The following is a 22,018-nucleotide window of genomic DNA, read 5'->3' as shown; positions in this document are numbered from 1 at the left end:
TACTGGTCATAATCCGGAAAAATGCTAAACAAAGGAGTAAAATTCAAAGATCTCTTTCTAAAGGAAAAAAAAAAAAAGGACAGGATTTAGAAATAATACAATGAAAGGGAAGGTTATTGAATCTACTTTAATCTAAAAACAACTATTCATCTTTAAAATTTTACATTGGTATGGATTTTGGCATGTAAGTTTAAAGTTAATTTTGTTATACTGTAGGTATATTCCTACTCTTATTTAAGGTATTGTGTTTATGAAGCTCATTTAAAAATGTAATATATAACTGAAAAATACAGACTAATAGTCATCTATAATAGTTAAACTTATAGTCATGTTAGGTATGTTTTCAAGGTCATGCAGATATATTTAGATAGACAGACAGACAGTCTTCAAACATTTCAAAGACCTACAGAATATGGCACTTAATATGTTTAATAACCTAAGGTTTGTCATGACAATGAGACACATCTGCTCCTGGCAGCACCAATATACTTCAAAGAAGATGATGGGATCGAAGAAACTCCATATGCTGTTTGTTTTCTTTATGGCAAAAGCTAGTTGTGCGGCCAAAGAACTTGCCCTTGCCCCAATTGCTGACAAAATACTGTCCAAACTGAACCAGCAGTATGCAAGAAAGGCAACTGCGAAACTTTGCTAAGAAAAGGTAGGACAGTCCTTTAGAATTCCTTGCTTCAAAGGAAAGGCTGTCAGGTATACCAGGTCTGTAGGCCATAGCTGGATGCCCTAATGTCACAAAAGAACCTAGGTGCTGCCCAGACAGCCTGATGTCCCTGTCACTAAATAACAGTTCACCCTTTTGGGGCCTTTGATGGAGCTGAAGACTAGATAGTTATAGTTTTCCTTAGTTATGATAAAAATGTAAATTATATATAAAACTTTAGACTCATCAAGATAAGATAAATAATAAAATATCATCTGCAATTTTGCCAAATACAAATGGACTGGCTATTTTAACTGTAATTTTTGCTTAATAACTGTTTTTTTGTATATAATTTTACTATGTTAAAATTAAAATCTTAGGCAAAAATGGGAAAATGCTGTGGAATAATCCTTTTGTGTACACTGTAAAGATTTGCCACTCAGATTTGTTAAATAAACACTGATTGGCCAATAGCAAGGCAAAAAGTATAGGTAGGGCAATCAAATTGAAGATGCTGGGAGGAAGAAGGCTGTAATCAGTGGAGCCACCGAAACAAGACTTGCAGAAAATGAGGTAAGAAGCTATTAGGCATGTGACAAAGCATAGATAACAAATTTGGGTTAATTTAAGTATAAGAGTTAGCTAGTAAGAAGCCTGAGCTATTGGTCTGGCATTTGTAATTAATATTAGGCCTCTGAGTGATGATTTGAGAGTGGCTGCAGAACAGGAAACTCCAACTACATATACATCTACATATATACACACAATTTATCTTAAAAGACTTCTTTTGACTGGTAAGCTATTTCCCCATAGTACTGATAAAAGGTCTGTTCCTGGCCTACCTCCACTTTGTCGTACTGATGAAAGACCTGTTCCTGAACTACCTCCACTTTGTATGAATATTTTCTAGAAAGCAGAATTCCCTGTTTTTATTATACTACCCTAAGATCAATAACTTAATCAATTAGAAATGGAATGGGAAAATACAAGAGTGTTTAAGTAACACAGTTTTCACTGTGTGGCAGGTGATGCCAAAAGCTGAGAAGAATCAACTTACTGTACATAGTTCAGAATATTTATCATTTGAATTAACTGTGATGGGAAAACAGTCTAGGAACTAATGAATATAATGCAACTGTAGCAATCTTACCCAGTACTGGAACCACTGCATAACAAGACGCCAAGAACGCTTCTGTGGGAATGCCACTGTCTTCCAGAAGTTCAATGTCACTAAAGCTGAACAATTTGGTGACATGGAGAACGGAAGATTAAAACCACAACAGCACTCTGCAGTTCAGAGATGTTACAGAAACAGCTTTTTAGGAAAAACCACTTTGCCTGATTTTAGAGTAGCCCCAGACATTATTTTTCTATTATGAAACAATCCATTAACATAATTTTACAGAGATAATCCACCCTGATAATCCAAATCCTTGGTCACAATTGATTTCTCAAAAGGGAAGATAGGGTCTGATTGTCAGGGAGTTTAAAGGGCCTGGAATACCTGGCACTCATGGCACTGAAGAAAGTTGGGATAACTTCTTCATTGTTTTCCCAGACAGATTCAGGCGAGGAAACTGAGTCTGGCCCAGGCTGTGCCAGCTCACTGTCTTGATTCCCCAGGTTTTTCTCTCCATCTTCCTCCAGTATCTCACCTTGGATTACAAAGTAAATGATATCTATCACTAAGTTCTTATATATTATTATAAAAATTAACACACAATCATTAGTGGAAATTTCTAAAACATAGAACAGGAGAAGCACATATACACACACCTGTATGTAAATTTATTTTCAGTCATCAGTGCATCACAATTACTTCACTATTGTTCAGTACTCTTCAAAAACATGATGCATTGGTTTTTGCAATATATTTATTGATATATTTTGTATATATGTGTGATCAGAGGACAACTTGGAGGAGTTGGCTCTCTCCTCCCACTATATGTATTCTAGGGAATCCAACCCGAATCATCAAGCTTAGTGGGAAGTGCCTTTACTCACTCAGCCATCTTGCTGGTCCCTGAAACATGATTTTAAGGACCTCATGGTAACAGGTACAGCAATGCAAGAGGCTTTAGTGATTTCTAAGATCTTTCTCCTACAAATATAGCCAATCCTGGTTGTAAGCATATTCTTTGTCTGTGATTTGCCCACTTGTGAACATTTACTTGTGAATCCCAAATCAAGACTTGTGGTACTTTTTAGCTAGTCCTGGCAGCGCAGGGTGGTACAAACTTGTTACCAAGGATGCATGGGCTTAGGTGTTTGTCTTGCTTCAATTCTCATGCCACAAATGCCTTTGTTTACTACCATGGCTTCCGTATGTGTGTACCCTTTGTAACTAGTTTTGTAGTTTAAGAAGGCTCCAGGCAGTAATACCGTCTGGAGTGTATAAACAAGAAGTCTGAGATACACCTTCATGAAAAGAGTATGTGTGTGGACAAACTTCATTTAAACATGAGTTACGGTTGATGGCTGATGTCTGCTCTGAGTTCGATGTTTATCCAGACCACATAGGTGTTTTTAAATAGAAAAGGGCATTAGAGCAATGTTATTCATTGATTAGCTAGCTGATCAAAACCACAGAACTGTGGAAAGCAAACTATTCCCTTGAGCACTCACATACTGGGTGACTTCACACAGTATAAGCACAGTACACGAGAACTGACGCTCATGCTGTAAAGAGCCTGTCCAAAGGTCTGTGGCCGCAGACTCCTATAGGGAATCTTTACTCAAGAGACCAGACTTTTAAAGGACGTGTGTTACTTTTATCAGATCCACATCCAATAGCTTCTAGGACTAACACAATTTTAAAAAACTTGACTTGGCTAGAAAAATAACAGAACCTTTTATTTTAAGATAACTATAGAAGAAATTAACTCATTTAAGTACTCAGACTTAAAATCATTTAGTAAGCACCTAATACACAACTACAAGTTCTAGTATAGTTAATCTGGCTGATATGAAGACAGAGCCTTGTGATTAGTGCCAATGTAATTAGTAAATCTGAAAGGACATTATTCCCAACTACACGGGTATTACCTGGAATTTGGCGTGACTAACTCACAGAAGTATGGCGGCTGGTAAACTGTGACATCGTCAGGCTCTACTAGAAACCAGAAGATTGAAACACTTAAGCTGCTCTAATGTTATACACCAAGTCTAACATCACAGTCTGGGTTCAGTAGAAGCTGGGATATTGTGGAGGAGTCAGTGAACTACTTAGACCTGCCAGAACACAGCCATGACAGCCAGCGCCAAGACGGGGTAACAGAATGCTGAACAGTTCCGTGACCTGCGGTAGCAGGCTCCCTTAGGTCAGCGGCACACTTGGAGGCTAATCTGTGTCAGTGTCCTCCTGAGTCTACTGTTCAATACAGCATAGAAAACTTTCTTTTGACATCACCTGTCACATGATCATCTGTGTTTTCTTCACTTGACATGGTGCAATCTACCTCTGTGGATTTCAAATACAAGGAACTCTTGGTTTTCATCAGGATTTCTTCATCACCGTTTACTTCCATATTTAAAGATCCATTTTCACAACTGTTCAACTCCATCTGCCTAAAACAAATGGTTTAAAAGAAAACATAATTTGCCACAGGTTGCCCAGATGTTACTCTAGGGGACAGGAAGATCCACAATCACTAAACACTGATTAAAAATAGATATCTTAAACTAAACCAAACCTCTCAGTCTCCTGAAGACACCAAAGCAAGAACAGAAACCAAACCACTAAAGCTGAGTATGGGGGCTCATGCCTGTAATCCTCTCTCTTAGGACACTAGGCAAAAGGATTATCATCATCCTAAGGTAACCTGGGCTATAGATTAATACCCACTTTAAAAAAAATAAACAAGGAGCCTTAATGGCTTTTCCTATGCCACGTGTCCTGGTGACATCATCTTAGGCTAACCTGGGCTATAGATTAAGACCCTCTTTTTTTAAATAAATAAATGAAGGAAGGGAGGGAGGGAGGGAGGGAGGGAGAAGGAAGGAACCCTTAATGGCTTTTCCTGTACCACATGACTCAACCTCCCTGCTTTCCACCAACATCAGGAAATGATCAGGGAAGCTCTTTAGTGTGCAATAAGCTTTCTTCTCCAGGTGCCACATTTAACACTTAGCTGACTTTCTTCAACTTCTCCCTGGGAGGTTTTTCCTCATCACACTGGCTACTTAAACATGTTTGCTTAGTAGTCAATCATCTGAAGAGGCAGCTGTGGCCAGCAGAGACTTCTCCTGTCAGCAGGAGGATCACAGGGGACTGAGACTACATCAGGGCAGCAGAAAAAGCTGTTTGACACTTCAATGAAACAGCTGATTCTGTTCAAAGGGATGTGGTATCTTATACCCAAAGTAAAGCAGTAACAGGACAGCATCCAAGCTACACAATGATTCTAGCAAAAGAAAAAATTTATTTGAAATGCATATACAAATCTACAGTAAAAACTGTGGACACAGACAGAGCCAAAGTCTGAAAAGAAACAGAAATTTACAAAAATGTTTCTAGTAAAAATATCTGAAAAGGAAAAAAATTAGTGACCAAATTGAGGACAATCTTTCTAATAACAAATCCACATACACGCACACACACACACACACCATATAAAGGGATGAACTTAGTAATTTGAAAGGATAATGTGCACCATATCAATTCGTGGAGGTGCTTACACAACTTTATTCTTTTTATGAGTAAAGACCCTGACAACTGTGTAATGGGAGCTTTTCCTTTCTTGGTGGTACTACAGAGACTCAAGTCCACACACACAAGCTAAGTGAGAATTGTACCACTAAGTTACACAAACTTGCAGCACGTGTGTGTGTGTGTGTGTGTGTGTGTGTGTGTGTATTTAAAAGCAAAGAATAATTTAGAGGAATGGTACTAGTTTAGATTTTGCTAGCAAGTTATCCTTCCACTTCTGGAGCTACTTAAAATACTCATGTCTAAATAAAACAGAGAAGCAGCTCTAGTTTTCCTGGGAAAACCACGCTGCAGCCAACACCAAGCTCTTCGACATGTTCTGACTCTCAGCAACTCTACACAGATCAAGTCAGGGGATGTGACAGCAAATCTGCCCAATTCTGCCGACTGTAGTTTAGCTTCACACAGGGAAGTCTGTAGTTTGCTGCTGGTACCATCTCAAATCACATCACGACACCACTGTTTCTTTACAATGAGGAACACGGTATACAGGTTTCTAACTTTTAGAAGGAAGAGGAACAAGAGTTACTATACCTTTCCATTGAATTATGAACTGGTATGATAGGATGTTTCATCTTAAAAAAAGCAAAGAAATGAAAGTTCATGTGTTAAATGGCAACAGTGTTATTTAGAATACCATCAAATAGGAAAGTGGTCAATACAGTCATAAAGTCATAATACAGATTGCCTTCCTCAAGGAAAGAATTCGAAGTCCCCTCCAAACGAAGTGCATCCAACTATCTCAGGAAAGGAAGACAGGTTTTGAAAGATCTCATAGCTAAATTCCTAGTGACCAGCTCTTTTTGTAATTTGTTAGCCTTACTCAGTATTAATAGTTAGCAAATTTTGGTGAAGCATTATACCCAACACTAGCAGCATGAAGGTAAGCATTATGGACATTCCTGCCCTTAAGCCAACAGAAGTTAGGGAAATAGGGGAGTGTATGAGAAGAGATCTTCTTAGTCCAATGTAGGGACTGAGGGAAGATTAATGGAGACAAGCAGGGGCTAAGCCGGGAGAGAAGAGTGCAGTCTCAGCACTGAAAACGACACAAGCAACAGCTCACTCAGGCTAGGTACTGTCAGGGGGAAAGCAGGTGACACAGGAAAGGGCTACACAGTTTTGGTCTGAGCGAAAGGTTTAGATAAAATCCAATTTACACTCCATTACTATTGGCTAATGGAAGGGCCAGACTGACTAGTAAGGTAACAGTATTCTAGGGAAGACTCTTTGGGGATATAGAAAAGAGGCTAAAGGAGAGTATGAGGAGTCAAACTACTAAAAATAACTGATGAGACAGGGGACTAAGGGCAAATACAAAAGTGTAGGTAAAGCAAACCACTCTATAAACAGTATTAGCCACGAAAGGATGTGTCCTTAAACGTCTAATGTCCCACAATGCTGCTGGAGAGAAACTGAGTTGGTGGATTCTTACCTTGCTGGACTTAAGCACCGCTAGCTGAGGGGATCCTGGGGGAGTATGGTAGAGAAGCTCAGAGGTGAAGGCTGCATTTGCAATCTGCATGCATTCCTCCAAGGTCTTCAGGAAAGTGTTGCAGGTTGATTTCAGCAGAGTTCCCACATCGATTCCCTCCTACATAACAACCAGGAGAAGAGTCGTTTTTTTATCTTGCTAGAAGATGAAAAACTCAATTGTGTTATGTCCTGAGAAGCTTGTATTCGCAAAACAATATTAATATACCCAGTAAAGATGTTGCTGGATAAATAAGCACATGAGTTACAAACAACAGAAATGAACTAGCCCAAGTTATCATATACACCCTCTCTGTTCTGACCCTTCATTTGCTCACCGCTCTAGCTAACACCAACTTCTTTTGGCCCTGCACAATAAGCTAGGTGCTAGGTGCTGGGCATAGATGCAGGCACTGTGCATTGTTTGCTCCCAGTGTGGATGATTCACAGGCTTATGATAACTGGAATTTTATTTTCTTCTAAGGTAGTTTACTTGTCTGGGCGTTTTGCAGCTGTATATTGATATATGTAAGATGTTCATGAAATATCTGGAGCAACACTCTTGACTAGAGATTGAAGAGATGACATGTAGTTTTAATAACGGTCCCAGGTGATGCTGTCGGTTGTAATCCATATTTGTTATCAAGTTCCCAAGTCTCTCACTGTAATTTAATTACAGACGGCTATGTTCACTCTAGATCTGGCTTCTATCCTGGCATCCCCGAAACTTTGGGTTAGTATGTGTGTGTACGTCTGTATGGTGGTTTGAATAGGAATGGCCCCAGAGACTCATATATTGAATGGTTAGTCATCAGGGAGTGGCACTCCTTGAGAGAGAGCAGGAGAAGAGCCTTGTGGAAGTAGGTGGCCTTGCTAGAGGAAGCGTGTCACTGCGGGTGGACTTTGAAGTTTCAAAAGCCCAATCTAGGCCCAGTGTCTCTCCCTTCCTGCTATCTGTGGATCCTTCTGCAGCACCGTGTCTATCTAAATTCTGCCATGCTCCCTACTATGGTGAAAATGTATTAAACCTCTGAAACTGTAAGCAAGCCCCAACTAAATGCTTCCTCTTATAAGCACTGCCTTGGTCATGGCATCTCTTCACGGCAACAGTATAACAACTAAGATAGTCTTTTTGTCTGTCTGCTGCTTACAGGGGTAAAATCCAATTCTCCTGCTCATTCGAAGAAGTTTAGTAGTACCCCTGGATTCTAAACAGTATATACCAATGGCACTTCCTCAATCTTGACATTCAAAATGTCCCCAGATACAAAACCTGCAGGTTGGGAGCCCATGCTCTAGAATATAAATCCTTTAAGAACAGGAATGAAATGGCTTTTGGATCTTCTCTTCTGTCATCCCCACAAACACAGTGTGCTACACTCAACAAGGCAGCTGATAAATGATCTTAAAAAGTCAAAGAAAGTGAATGAAAGTGAGTTAAACTAGCTTAACAGAAAGACTTCAAAACAGTATTAGTGAGAGGGTTTTCTAATCCCTAAGGAAATGAACTGACACTCGTATGTATAAGCTCTGGACTCCCCAGGCTGTAGACCAAAGCTGCCTGAGAGCACTGCAGAGACCCTCTCTGAGTCAAGGCGAGTAATTCCACACACAGACAAATGGCTCTTTTTCTGATGTTTTGAGATGACTAAACAGCAACTTTATTAACAAATGGTAAAGTTCCAGATCCTCAACTGGGCAGGATGCACATGCCTACAATCCCAGTACTCAGAAAAAAAAAAAAAAAAAAAAAAGAACTTCAGTAGGAAGGTTTAGAGTTTAAAACTAGCCTAAGCTGAATAGTGAGATCCTGCCTCAAAATAAATAAATAACTAAATAATCAAAATCCTTGCTGGCATGTATCCATCTCTGAAAACATGGGGCTGTTTCAGAGCACATTTACTGTGCCAGAGAACAGTCCTGTCAGTCTCACCAGGAGTGACGGACAGACATCATGCTGACATCTTAGTAGGCACATGTAAAGAAACAGTTCAGTTATACAGGTAAGACAGCTATTTAAAAAGCAGTGCAGCCGGCTGTTGGCGGCTCACGCCTTTAATCCCAGCACTAAGGATGTAGGAGCAGGCAGAACTCTGTGAGTTTGAGGCCACCCTGGCCTATAGAATGAGTTCCAGGACAGGCTCCAAAGGCTAAAAGAGAAACCCTGTCTCGAAAAACCACAAAGGGGAAAAAAAAAGACAGTACAAACCGGGAAGAAACACACTTTCTTTTTTCTTAATACTAAAGCTAAAACCCCCCATATTATGGGATTTTTATGGATTCATCAGAAGTTCCTGTGAGGGTGGGAAAGTATGTTCTTCCAAGCAGGGCAATGCATGCATTTCTGTGCAGAATTCTGCCACCGTCTCCTAAAGAGCAGTCAATATCAAGATAGCCAGGAATTGTTAGAGAATAAATGCCCGCAGGTGATCTGACACCACTTTTCTGTATCATTTCAGTAATGTCACAAAAACAATACTTTACCTCAGAGTCAGCAACACCGGATGTGGCCACTTCTTTTGTTTTATCAACTTGCTGAACAAGGAGGTCACAGTATAGCCTTAGTTCCGACATTTTGGTTTTCAAGTTTTCAGTGTTTTCTGCAAATTCTAAGTTAACACCAAGAAGAAAAGGTAAAGCAGTCAGTCACCAAAAGGAACAGCCATGTCCACCTTAGTCGCTGCATAGAAGTAGAGGAGTAACTAAGGCCTCAGATGAGGGTTATGGTGTATGTTTCAGATGTGATAGGTAAAGATATGGGAGGGACAAAAGAGGGTATACCCTAGCTATTTCTTGAGACAATGCCCTAAACAATCACAGATTCACAAAGAGTCTGGGGAGCCCCCTCTCCTGGGAACTGGGAGCAGAGCCAGAGCTCAGCGTTGTGGTCTGAGTCTGCCTCTCTGTACTATGGGATCATAGTTATCTGCCCACCGGGAACAGCGTTCTGTCTGAGGACTGGTTGTACATGCGCCCATCAGGGTTAATAGCACCTAGTTGTAAACAGCAAGGTTCTACCATCACCTTAGTGCTGAGGGATCAGAAACAATTGCTCCACTTCTGCTTCCTTTTCACTGAAGTGTTACACATTATCACCTGCTTTGAGTCCAGCCAACAGCTGAGAATTTGTTCCCGATTTAGCACCAAAACAACCAAGGAAGAGGCCACTTTATTGGGTCTACTTGAAGAGTAGGACTTCTCCCTCTGTCACATGAAAGGCTCCGTCAGCACAGCCAATTTCCTCAAGGTACACATAGGCTTGTGGAGTTTTGACAGTTGTAACCAGGGGCCAGGAAGCAAGCCTTGACACTCTGAACCAGTGCAAAGAAAGTCCATCATGGTGCTCAGACCAAGTGACACCAGTGAGCATTAAGCAGCAGCAACATGGTAACAAAGTCTCCACCCACCATAGGGGGAAAGCGGAGAGCAGGTGTATACTGCAGAGAACACCCTGACCCGAGGCTTGTCTGGATCACCCACTCTTCGCCAACAGACCTCACAGTCATCCTTCACAGGCAGAAACCATCACCTTTTCAAAGATGAGGTGAATGAAGCTCAGAAAAATTAAGTGACCAATGGCAGAATCATTCAGCTATGAAGTACTGATACATCATTCAAGCCAGGTGTGTCTGGCTCTAGTGGCTTCATGTTTTTTACCAGGCTAAGAAAGCAGAATTGGAATTAGGTAGGGACCCTGGTTTAAGTTCTGATTAAATGCATACATAGCATTTCAACAATACAAACCCTGGGTTAGAGAATCCAGTGATGCCTCTGGGTAATTCCCAAGGTTCTGGGACAAGAGGACAATCAATACTTGCCTTTTTCCTTCTGGGTCCTACTATCTGTCAGGCAGGCCTTAGCAGACCCCAGGGCCACTAGCCACCGCTGTCTCTCTGCCACACTTCTGGCTTTTAAGTAGAAATATTGTTCCCCAGGGATGATCAGGTCCATACGAGTGTTATCCACAGAATGAACTAGAAGCAAGAGGGTGAGACTAGGTAAGAACTGCCTGGGTAGCTCTACCTCAACTTCCTATTTTGTTAAGATTGATTATTTATTTATTTATTGGTGTGTTTGGGGGGGGGGTGCATATGCCTGATGCCTGTGTGTATGCCAAGGCCAGAAGAGGTCAGCTCTTCTCCTCTGTCACTCTCCAGCTATTCCTCTGAGGCAGAGCTGCTCCCTGAGCGTGTGTTCTCACAGCTAAGGTAGAAGTCAGCAAGCCCCAGAGATCCTCCTGTCTCTGTCCTTCTCAGATCTGGGGTTACAGGAGTATGCAAGATGCCTGGCTTATTATGTGCGTGCTGGGATCAAAATTCCAGTCCCTATTATTGGACATCAAGTACTTTTAACCACTGAGCCAACTCTCGAGCCTCCTGACAGAGAGAGGGGCCAGTCCTTACCAACTCTTCTAGTGACACTCATTTCTGTCCACTTGCCTTTCTCCACAGCTTTGCTGATCAAGAAGGGAAGCCTTGCAGGGTACAGTGGCACACACCTTTAATCCTAGCACTTGGGAGGTAGAAGCCACTGTTTGCAGGTAATTACACAGTTCTCACAGGGTTCTGATTAGTACTTGAGGGGGGTCATTACACAGGAACAAAGGCTCCTCCCTGGTTTTTTTGGCTTCCTATGTGAACCTGCCTTCCCTGCAATCTATCACACGCTGCCATCTATCACGGTATGGCATACCCAGTGTGCCCTAACCAGAGTTAGCACTCTCCTGTTTTAGATGTTTATATTCTAATAGTATTAGCTAAATAAAATGATTTTCTTCATATATTACCCAGACTTGAGTATTTTATTATTACAACAGAAAACAGACCAATATACCTGCTAACAAGCAGGGGTACAGTCTTTATCTCCTTGGATATTCTAGGAAACAAGAACACATTCCCCCTTTCTACTTCCCTTGAACAGTCAGACCAATGTGTGGGTCTTAGAACCCTCGGGGCTCTTCCAGAGAAACCAGCAAAACATGTTCTCCGTCACTTTCCCCAAACTAGTCCCACTGAATAGTTGAAGAGTTAGGAACACCTCAGCCACATAGCTCACTGTCTCAAGATTCCAAAGCTAAGAAGTGAGGACTATTTGCTGGCCCCAGAGGTATCTGCTTACTGTGACTGTGATTTAAACACAACCGCGTTTGATGCCAGAATAAAATCACTGATGCCTTACGAACAATCTCTGGCCCCAGGTGGGCAGGTAAGGAATGGGTGCTAAGTGTGAAGATGGCGCTCACACCACTCTCACCAGCTCTCCTTTATTTCTTTTTCCTTTTTTTTTTTTTAAGAAAACAATGTTTTCTCATTTTTATGTACCAAGCCCAAGCCTAGTTCCCACTCCCTCCCTTCCCCCTACCCCCCCTCCCCATCCAGTCCTCAGAGAGGATAAGGCTTCCCATGGGGAGTCAGCAAAGTCTGGCAGAGCACTTTGAGGCAGGACCAAGCCCCTCCCCCCTGTATCGGCTGAGCAAGGTATTCCTCTATAGGGAATGATGGGCTTTTGGATCAGTCTTAACCCATCCTGGAAAAGCTGGCTGCAGTTTTAGATTTCTTCCCAAGGCTCCACTGCAAGGACACTGGACCTCATACCCCAGTGTGTACTGCAGGAACAGCAGAGAAAGCTCTGTGGGGTCAGTGCTTTTGCATTCTTCTAGGGAGGTACAAAGAAAAAGTTGCACATTGCTTGTCACTCACCTTGAATCTCGCAGACTGCCATCTGGATGCTCCCTTTACAACCCTTCCAGGCATCTTCAGGAGAATCGTAGTAGGACAGTATGCCTCCACAAAGAAGGAACCACCGAGGCTGCCAGCCTAAAGACAGCGGGAAAGCCAGGGAATTATTGTTGGTGTGTAAGGTGTCAACCATGTAGGCTACCAAATCCCAGACGTGAGGCTCTTTTCGTTGCTTCTAAGAAGGAAGCAGGCTTGAAAAGACTTGTCCATTGATCCTATTACTGTAAAATTAGAAACAGTCCCACAGGAACATACTTTAGTCATAGGAGATACAGAAGTTGGGAAGGATCAGGAGCAAAGAAGTGGTGGTGAAGCTGGGCAATGGTGGCGCACGCCTTTAATCCCAGCACTTGGAGGCAGGAGCAGGCAGTACTCTGTGAGTTCAAGGCCAGCCTGGTCTACAGAGTAAGTTCCAGGACAGCCAGGATTGTTTTACAGAGAAACCCTGTCTCAAAAAAAAAAAAAAAAAAAAAAAAAGTGATGGTGATATGTAATAGGGCTTACACAAGATTTTTATTTTCATCCCCCAACACAGTTCTAATAATCTATATTTCTTAATTTTCCTAAGACAAATAATTACTGTCATAATGTCATAAACATCATTGTCATCAAACATCCATTCCCCTTGTCTAAGAAATATCAGGACCTTAAAAACTGTGCGACAAAGATCACGGTATCTTTTCAGCAAAGGTTATGCACTGTCCAGACTAATGAGCCTGCCTAGAAGCCCTGGGCTCTAAGGACAGATTTCTCTGACCATTTAGTAACCAAAGCACAGCAATCTTTAAACCCTCAAGATTTAAATGAAGCAAAAACCCACAAAGTCTGGTCAATAATTTATAAAGGGGTGCAATGGAAAAATAGACCAACAAATACAGAACAAGGTAGATACCACTGCTGATCAGTTGCCACTATCTTGCCATTCTGCCCAAGGGCAATGAGGATTAACAGCAAGACTTGCTACTACTCTGACCACAAGAAAGAGAGAGAGAGAGAGAGAGAGAGAGAGAGAGGGAGAGGGAGAGAGAGAGAGAGAGAGGGAGGGAGAGAGAGAGGGAGCAAGGAGACAGAGAATCTCCTCCACAAAATCCAGTAATATATCCAGAAAAAAACCACACCCATTGGGCTAGTTATTCCCCGCCCCCCCCCACACCAACAGGCATCTTCAGTTAGGTTTTCCTCTTTGAGGTGCCACATTATCTTTCTCTCATGTGACTCTACTGTGCCTGAGGCATCCAGAGAGAGGGTTGTGGGGACTTGGAGCAGAGCTCCAAGGACAGAGCAGACATAAATATCTATCCAATGGGTCCTTGGGGATGGCATAACCATGTCAGTAGGGGCTAGAGAATAAGGAACACTTGCTGTTCTTGCAGAGAACCATGGTTTGGTTTCCAGCACTCACATGGTGGCTAATAACTGTTCCAGAAAATCTAATGCCCTCTCTGGTCTCCATGAGCACCAAGCAAGGCATAGGAACATACAAATGCAGGCTAAACGTTCACATGCATAAGAAAACATTTTTTTAAAAAATATGGGTATAACACCAACTGATGTCCAAATGACAGTGACTTATTTTGACGTTTTGGGGAGAATGCTGTACTTTCTGGAGTCACTCACTCGACACTTCACTCCCCCAGGCTAAATGGTCTGCACTAAATCTAAGGGAAGGAGTTGGGAGGGCTGGTGAGATGTCCTTCCTACTCACCAGGGCCTGTTTTTCTAGGAACCGCAAGACACAAGCCTGCCAGGAAACATGTCTCTTGCTTCTTTAAATAAAACTAGATGAACATTAATTCTCAACATTTACTCTTCAATAATCCCTGAACTCAATTACCTTGCCATATAATGTTTCTCTCACCAAAGATCAATATTTTTTTCAAAATTGCAGCTATTCCTCCCGTCACACTTTCTGTATTGAAAGCTTCTGCCTAAAGATGAAGATCCTTTATTGATTGTATGGAGCCTCATGGTCTTATCATGGCCACAGCCCACAGTCCTAGCAAACTTGTTGAGATGAATTCATAAATATATGTTGGAAGACGATACTTTGTAATCTCAACTTTAAGTTTTACCAAAACACAAACTTGATGGCCACCATCGGCACAACCAAGTACACCCATCGCTCATCTGAGTACACCGCTACTCTCCTGGCATCAGACATCACTGATGCATTACACCTTTGCAAAATAATCTGATTATTTACGCCACTATTTAGGCCACTTCCCCCTCACTGAAACAAATAGTTTCTCAGAATCTGAAAACCAAAGAAGTCTTTGAAATCACCTAAGTCAATTTGTTCAATTTATAGATAAATAAACCTATCCCAAGGTATGTCCTGTACACAAGAAAACTAAAGAGAAAAATCATGCCTTCCTACATTGCCCTTGTGAGCACACAAACTCCTAAGCCTTGGCTCCCTGCTGGCAGAAAGCCATCTCAATACATAATAGTATTTTCACTTATAGCTCAACTCCTGCCACTTTGACTTGTGTGGACGCTCCCTGCCCCCAATATATACCACAATTCTTGCATAGGAAGCACTTAAAACATACCTGATAACTATTTCAACAAGTTTAGGGTTTATTTGCTTTAGCAGTCTCCAAGAAAAAGAAGCAACAGGATCACATATTGACATACAATATAAATTACTATAAAGAATCAGCTCATCCTAAGATCTGCAGTCAGCAATGGGGGACATGGAGTAGGTTTCAATGAAGGTTAATGCCCCACCCTGTTCATTATAGCTGGGCAGGTGGCGCCTTCTTACTCAATCTTTTTGTTTTAATCTGGTCTTTAAGTATCTAGGTTAGGCCTATAAACATGATTGGAGGAACATTCTATTTACTTGATCTATCAATTCAAGGGCTAATCTTACCTAAGAACTCCTAGACTCATTCAGAGTGTTTCCGCAAATGTTTGAGGATTCAAGCCCGTCGACTTTCCATCACTATGACAAACATCCTAAGATAAATGAACTTGCAAGGAGGAAAGATCTTGGCTTAGTATTTTACCAGATGTTTTAGGGACTCCACCGCCTTTGAACAATGGTAAAGTGGTACAAGATGGTAGTGGTCAAGAGCTTGGTGATACAAGATGCTTGCCTCACAGTATCTAGGAAGCAGGAGAGGGACAGCATCCAACTTTTCTGGAGCACGTTCTCAGTAACCCCACTTCCTTCATTTTTCTAGGCTCCTCAGAAAGTTTCTGCCACCTGACAACAGCATGAAGCTGAGGACCAAGACTTAACTCGTGGGCCTTTGAGGAGCATTCCATATCCAAATTACATCAGCCTCCTGTGGCTCAAACTGACATTAAATAAATCACATCAATTTCAAGACCATTTTTAATGTAGCAAAGAATCTTAAAAAGTCTGCTAATTAAACAAAGACAAAACACTAATCACAATGTGATTCTAGATTCTGTAATAATGATAAACTTGAAATTAAAAAAGAACATACTAAGCTAGCTTTATCTTACAGGGTTCCTAAAATGCTGAAAGTCCTCCCCTTTCTGCACAGCCCAGCTGCAGTGAGTTTTGAGAGCCGCTGGGGATCTGAACTGTGGGAGGCACAGAGGTCCTAGTACTCACTGAGAAGCACTGAAAGAACCAGGAATGTTAATCACACAGGGTGTCTCCTCAGTGGAGGAGATACAAATCAAATATCTACATTCCATCCAGGAAGCTAGAAATGGAGGCTGTTAACAACCTGGTTATCTGAAAGAACAGTGTCACCCTGATTCTCCAGAATGATCATCCCAGACTCTCTTTCCCTAGACCATTCCCATCGTTAGGGGAAATGTCACAAGTACTTTATCCCTAGATTTAGGCCTTTTTAGCTGGAGAACCCACCCTCATAGTCACATGTACTTTGTAAAGAGTCTCTAGTTGGTCACACCTTAAGCTTCACTGTACACCTGGAATTGGACCATTTGAACTGACTGTAGCCTGGAAACCTTTCCCCAAACTGTACTATGTTTTAAAACTGTCTGGCATTAGACTCCCCAAAGTCTGATCCAAGTTAACAAAGTCAATCTGCACTGGGTTTTCATTCTTATCACTTTGAGTGGTTCTCTTCCTTGAATGACACCTGCAGAGACCCCTCACTGCACTAATGACTGAGGCAACCCCTTCACTACTGTAAGATGTTTTTACCCGGGGGAATATAATTATTCCGGGGAATTCAATATGGCACCACTTTATTCTTTAATATTCTTTAATTTGGAACTATAGAAACTGACAAAAGGAGCTTTTTTGGAAGCTCAAGGTTCCTGAAGTCTCAAAAGATACGTTAAGAAACCCCATTCCTGTTAGATGAGATTAAATGCTGGGATGGAAAGTCCCATTAGTGCTGGACACACTGTTCTTTTTAATGCCCAATGCTGACAACCTGGGCTACAGCCCAGCAAAGGCGAACTGAACAAGAAAAGATGCATGAATGGTGAGGTGGCTATTGATCTACTTCACATTTCAAGATCTTCTGCAGATAGCTGGGAATGGGAGATAATGAAAGACTCAAGTTAACTGAAGAATGGTGGAAACTACAGGTCTGTACCATTCTCATCCTGCCAACTGACTCATCTTCCTGTTTAACCCAAACCCCTTTTTGCTATTTTCTATTGAGAAGGAACATGTTTCCAAACTACACACGTGAGCCAAGAAACTAGAGTTTTAGCTCACACCCTCTGTTATCACCAGAGATGGCATTCATCAAGTTCAAGGCTATCCTGGTTTCTGTGTTGAGTTCTAGGACAGCTAAGGCCACATAGATAAGACCCTATCTCAAAGACAAAACAAAAGTGTTTAAGTCCTAAATATCACCACTCCCAAACTACAGTCTGCAGGTGTGAATTTCAATGTTAATTGAGTTTTAAAACTTTAGCAGGTATGGTGGCATGGTAGTACCAGCTACTCTGGAAGGCAAGGCAGAAGGATCCTTTGAGCTTGGGATTTTGAGACTGGACCAACACAGCAATCCCATCTCCCAGAAAGTGGATTCTGCAAATGGTTGTCAGAGGATTAAGTGTAGAAAGCATCTGCTGTGTGAAGGGACAGCAGATTGCAGACAAAAAGAGAGAGGAAACGGGGAGGGAGGGAGGCAGAGGCTGCCTCTTCAGAAGAAGAAGACAGAGACAGAAAGAGGAGAGAGCACAGGCATCCTGGAGATCAGTTTGCCTCATTGGTAAGGGGGAGACTGAGAGTGGGCAGAGCTTGTCTCTTAAAGGGACAGGGTCCTCAGGTGACAGGGCAGGCCATCAGAATTATAACAGTCCTATCTTTCTCTTATAATAAAAACGCAAGGAGTTAGGCATGGCAGGTTAAGGGGATGAAGGCATCAAGTTCTCAAGACTTCTTCCTGCTGATTTGTGGACATCAGGGTCTTGGGGGATCTGAGAAAGCTGGGTGTTGGTCATGGGGTAGCTGGTTGCTTCACTCCTGTACAGGATTTGTGGTGTGGAACTGTCTGGTGTCTCTTGGACCTGGCAAGATGTTGGCAGAGTAGAGGACAAGGTTAAGTTTAGGAAGAAAAAAAAATTTCCTTAAGTTCTGGTAATTGAGGAGGAGGGTGTCAGGACCAGAGAATTGAGAGTATCTGACATGTTTGAGATGAATCCTTCAATTTGGCTCCCTGGAACTCACAAGAATTCTTTGAGTTTGTGAAAACATAAGTTTTAGAAACATACATTGTATAAAGAGCAGCATATTTATGCCATAATGACTGTGACAGATGATTTTGTACAATGAAAAGTATCTTTAGAAAATGACCAAAGAGAATTCAAAATCTTGATCTTGCAGTAGTGGTAGTACTCTGCCAGAGTTAGATTAATAGCTTATCAGCATTTTTGATAATGTTAAGACTATGAACGGCAGTATAATGAGAGATCCAGTCGATGAATTTTGACTTGGTAGAAGAACAGACAGTTTCTAAAATGGCCTTGAAACACTTCTGCCATTTTGTGCTACGTGTTTAGGCAAAGTGGCATTCTCTGCATTGACCATTATACAATCCAAATGAGTTGAGTCTAGTGGGGTATGCCTTTAACCCCAGTACTCAAAAGGCAGAGGTGTGGGGGGGGAGGTCTCTGTGAATTTTAGGCTATCCAAATCTACATAGCTAGCTTTAGCCCAGGTAAGACTCTATCTCAAACACTGAAGATGCTCTGTCCTGCAATGTCATACATTCAGTCAAGATTTCATTTATATAAAAATAAACCAGCATATATCTCTTATTAATATGCAAATTTACTTCTCACCTTTAATGCTAGAATTATATATATACCAAAAGGTTTGTTTTAAAATAAACTTCCTAATGATTTATTATCACTAAATGCTAGTCACACATAAAACTTGATTATAGATGGAAGTGTAAGAAGCCTTGCTGCAAAATTCTTCACAGACCACCAAAGAACAGTACTCAACTTCACATGGAAAAGCAAAAAACTCAGGATAGCCAAAGCAATCCTGTACAATAAAGGAACGTCTGGAGGCATCACAATCCCTGACTTCAAACTCTACTACAGAGCTACAGTACTGAAAACAGCCTGGTACTGGCATAAAAACAAACAGGAGGACCAACGGAACTGAATAGAAGACCCAGATATCAATCCACACATCTACAAACACTTGATCTTTGAGAAAAAAGCAAAAATAAAAAAATCAAATGAAAAAAAAAGAAAGCATATTCAACAAATGGTGCGGGAATAACTGGATATCAACATGTAGAAGAATGAAAACCAATCCAGATCTATCGCCACACACAAAACTAAAGTCCAAATAAATCAAAGACCTCAACATAAAGCCAACCACACTGAACCTCATAGAAGTGAAAGTGGGAAGTACACTTGAACGCATTGGCACAGGAGACCACTTCCTAAATATAACCCCATAGCACAGACACTGAGAGAAACAATTAATAAATGGGACCTCCTGAAACTGAAAAGCTTCTGTAAAGCAAAGGACACAGTCAATAAGACAAAACAGCAGCCTACAGAATGGGAAAAGATCTTCACTAACCCCACATCCGACAGAGTTCTGATCTCCAAAATATACAAAGAACTCAAGAAATTGGTCATCAAAAGAACAAATAATCCAATTAAAAAAATGGAGTGCAGACCTAAACAAAGAACTCTCAAGAGAGTAATCTAAAATGGCCAAAAGACACTTAAGGAAATGTTCAACATCTTTAGTCATCAGAGAAATGCAAATCAAAACAACTCTGAGATTCCATCTTACACCTGTAAGAATGGTCAAGATCAGAAACACTGATGACAGCTTATGCTGGAGAGGATGTGGGGTAAAGGGAACACTCCTGCATTGTTGGTCAGATTGCAAACTGGTACAGTCCCTTTAGATATCAGTGTGGCGATTTCTCCAAGAATTAGGAAATAACCTTCCTCAAGACTCAGCAATACCACTTTTGAGTATATATCCAAAGGGTGCTCAACTGTACCACAAGGACATGTGCTCAACTATGTTCAAAGCAGCATTGTTTGTCATAGCCAAAACCTGGAAACAACTTAAATGTCTCTGGACCAAAGAATGGATAAGGAATATATGGTATATTTACACAATGGATTTACACAGAATTTTACCACATGGACCAAAGAATGGATAAGGAATATATGGTATATTTACACAATGGATTTACACAGAATTTACCACAGAAAAAAAAAATGACATCTTGAAATTTGCAGGAAAATGGATGGATCTAGAAAACATTATATTGAGTGAGGTAACCCAGACCCAGAAAGACAATTATCATATCTACTCACTCATAGGCAGCTTGTAGACATAAAGCAAAGGAAACCAGCCTACAATTCACAATCCCAGAGAACCTAGACAATAATGAGGGCCCTAAGAGAGACAAACATGAGTCTAATCTACATGGGAAGTAGAAAAAGATAAGAACTCCTGAGTAAATTGGGAGCATGGGGACCCTGGGAGAGGGCAGAAGGGGAGGGCAGAGGAAGGGAGAGGAGCAGAGAAAAATGTATAGCTTAATAAAAACAATTTTTTTTTTAAAAAAAAGGCGTGCACTACAGAGGAGGAGGAGGAGCAGCAGCAGTCGCCTTGCTGCAGCATAAGGCAGCCATTTCACCTGGGGGGAGCCTGTTTACTTGTTTAAGAGAATCATTATTGGGCCAAGAAAAAAAAAAAACCCTTTAAACACTCTCAAATAGGAATTCTGAAAATCTGGGGCTAGAGAGATGGCTTGGCAGGTAAGAGCACTGACTGCTCTTCCAAAGGAGTTGGTTTCAATTCTCAGCACCCACATGGAGGCTTACAACCATCTGTAACTCCAGTTCAAGGGGACCCAACACCCTCTTCTGACCTTCCCAGGCACCAGACACTTATGAGGTGTACAGACATATATGCAAACAACTATACCCACACAATACAATAAAATAAAATATATTCTGATACAATACAATCCAAAGATAACACTAATTTAATATGTACAGGCTGAGAAATGGCAGTAGGAACAGAAGCAAGCCACTATATATTTTTAATATTTTATTTGTTCTTTGAAAGTCTCATAAATGTATACAGTGTGTTTTGCTCATATCCACCATCTTCTCCCTCCAAGTTCCCTTAGTCCCACATTTCTCTCTTAAAGTCCTGTCCCTCATGTTTTGTTGTTATTGATAAGCTCAGAGTCCAAACAGTGCTTCCCACAGGTGTATGGGTGTGGGCCATGCACCGAGGCCATGTCCCCAAATGAGTGTGATTTTCCATCCCTCAGCATCCATCCACTATAGTCTTCAAAAGCAGAAAGCTTGATATGCCCAGATAAAAACATGCAGTTCCTGGCACACACTAGTTTTAAATCTAGGCTGAGATGTTTCAGGCAGCATTTGTAGACAGTATGTGCCATGAAAATACGGACAGTGAAAGTGCACACCATGCACGTTCAGACCAAAGCTGGAATGAAGGTCTGCCATGGAGCACAGGTGAGCTCATTTGATTCTGAACTGATTCCTGAACTGTGGGTAAAAATCCTTTAACTTTGGTGCAACTCCCTCAAATTCAATTATATGACTCTCTACAAAGTTGGGACCCACAGTTTTAGAATCTGGGTGCTTGAACACATCATTCTGCCCCTCAACTCACCAGAGTGCCTTAAAGATATGCTAATTAAGGTACTAATGGGCACCAAGCATTTACAATCTCATTATTAAGCAGGAAGAACTGTAAAAAGAAAACATTGGATTTATTGAGTTTTTAAATTCACAAGAAATATTGCTGTATAGAAATTCAGGGGGGGCACCCATGCTGGGAGAGGAAACCATTCATGCCCCCCCATTCCGATTGACCAATAACCATGCGTCTGCTTCTGTAAACTTGCTTTTTGCTCTTCCCTATAAAAAGCCCGCTCTCGAGACGGAGCTGGGAGGCGCAGGCGCCGGCAGACGGAGCTGGGAGGCGCAGGCGCCGGCAGACGG

The 22,018-nt window shown here is 41.5% G+C and overlaps 1 protein-coding gene across 5 annotated transcripts in view; it reads right to left on the bottom strand.

Moving 5' to 3' along the window:
• Plekha8 (pleckstrin homology domain containing A8) overlaps positions 1-22,018 on the bottom strand; it is a 63,204-nt gene that overhangs the window by 23,491 nt on the left and 17,695 nt on the right. For all 5 annotated transcript variants that reach the window (XR_007594178.1, XM_050155472.1, XM_050155473.1 and 2 more), the window contains exons 2-9: positions 12,539-12,655; positions 10,658-10,813; positions 9,324-9,448; positions 6,802-6,960; positions 5,901-5,941; positions 4,068-4,225; positions 2,163-2,313; positions 1,809-1,894 (exon numbers count right to left, since the gene is read on the bottom strand). Coding sequence is in view for 4 of the 5 variants with exons in the window: in XM_050155472.1 (XP_050011429.1) it covers positions 1,809-1,894; positions 2,163-2,313; positions 4,068-4,225; positions 5,901-5,941; positions 6,802-6,960; positions 9,324-9,448; positions 10,658-10,813; positions 12,539-12,655 (993 nt within the window). In the remaining variant the exon portion in view is untranslated. The remainder of the gene's footprint in view (positions 1-1,808; positions 1,895-2,162; positions 2,314-4,067; positions 4,226-5,900; positions 5,942-6,801; positions 6,961-9,323; positions 9,449-10,657; positions 10,814-12,538; positions 12,656-22,018) is intronic.

The sequence above is a fragment of the Alexandromys fortis genome, unplaced genomic scaffold (genome assembly GCF_014885135.2).
Source record: "Alexandromys fortis isolate MF-2015 unplaced genomic scaffold, M_Fortis_MF-2015_v1.1 scaffold_93, whole genome shotgun sequence".
NCBI lineage: Eukaryota > Metazoa > Chordata > Mammalia > Rodentia > Cricetidae > Alexandromys > Alexandromys fortis.
The sequence above is the reverse complement of the archived record's forward strand: the minus strand, read 5'-3'. Positions and strand labels throughout refer to the sequence as shown.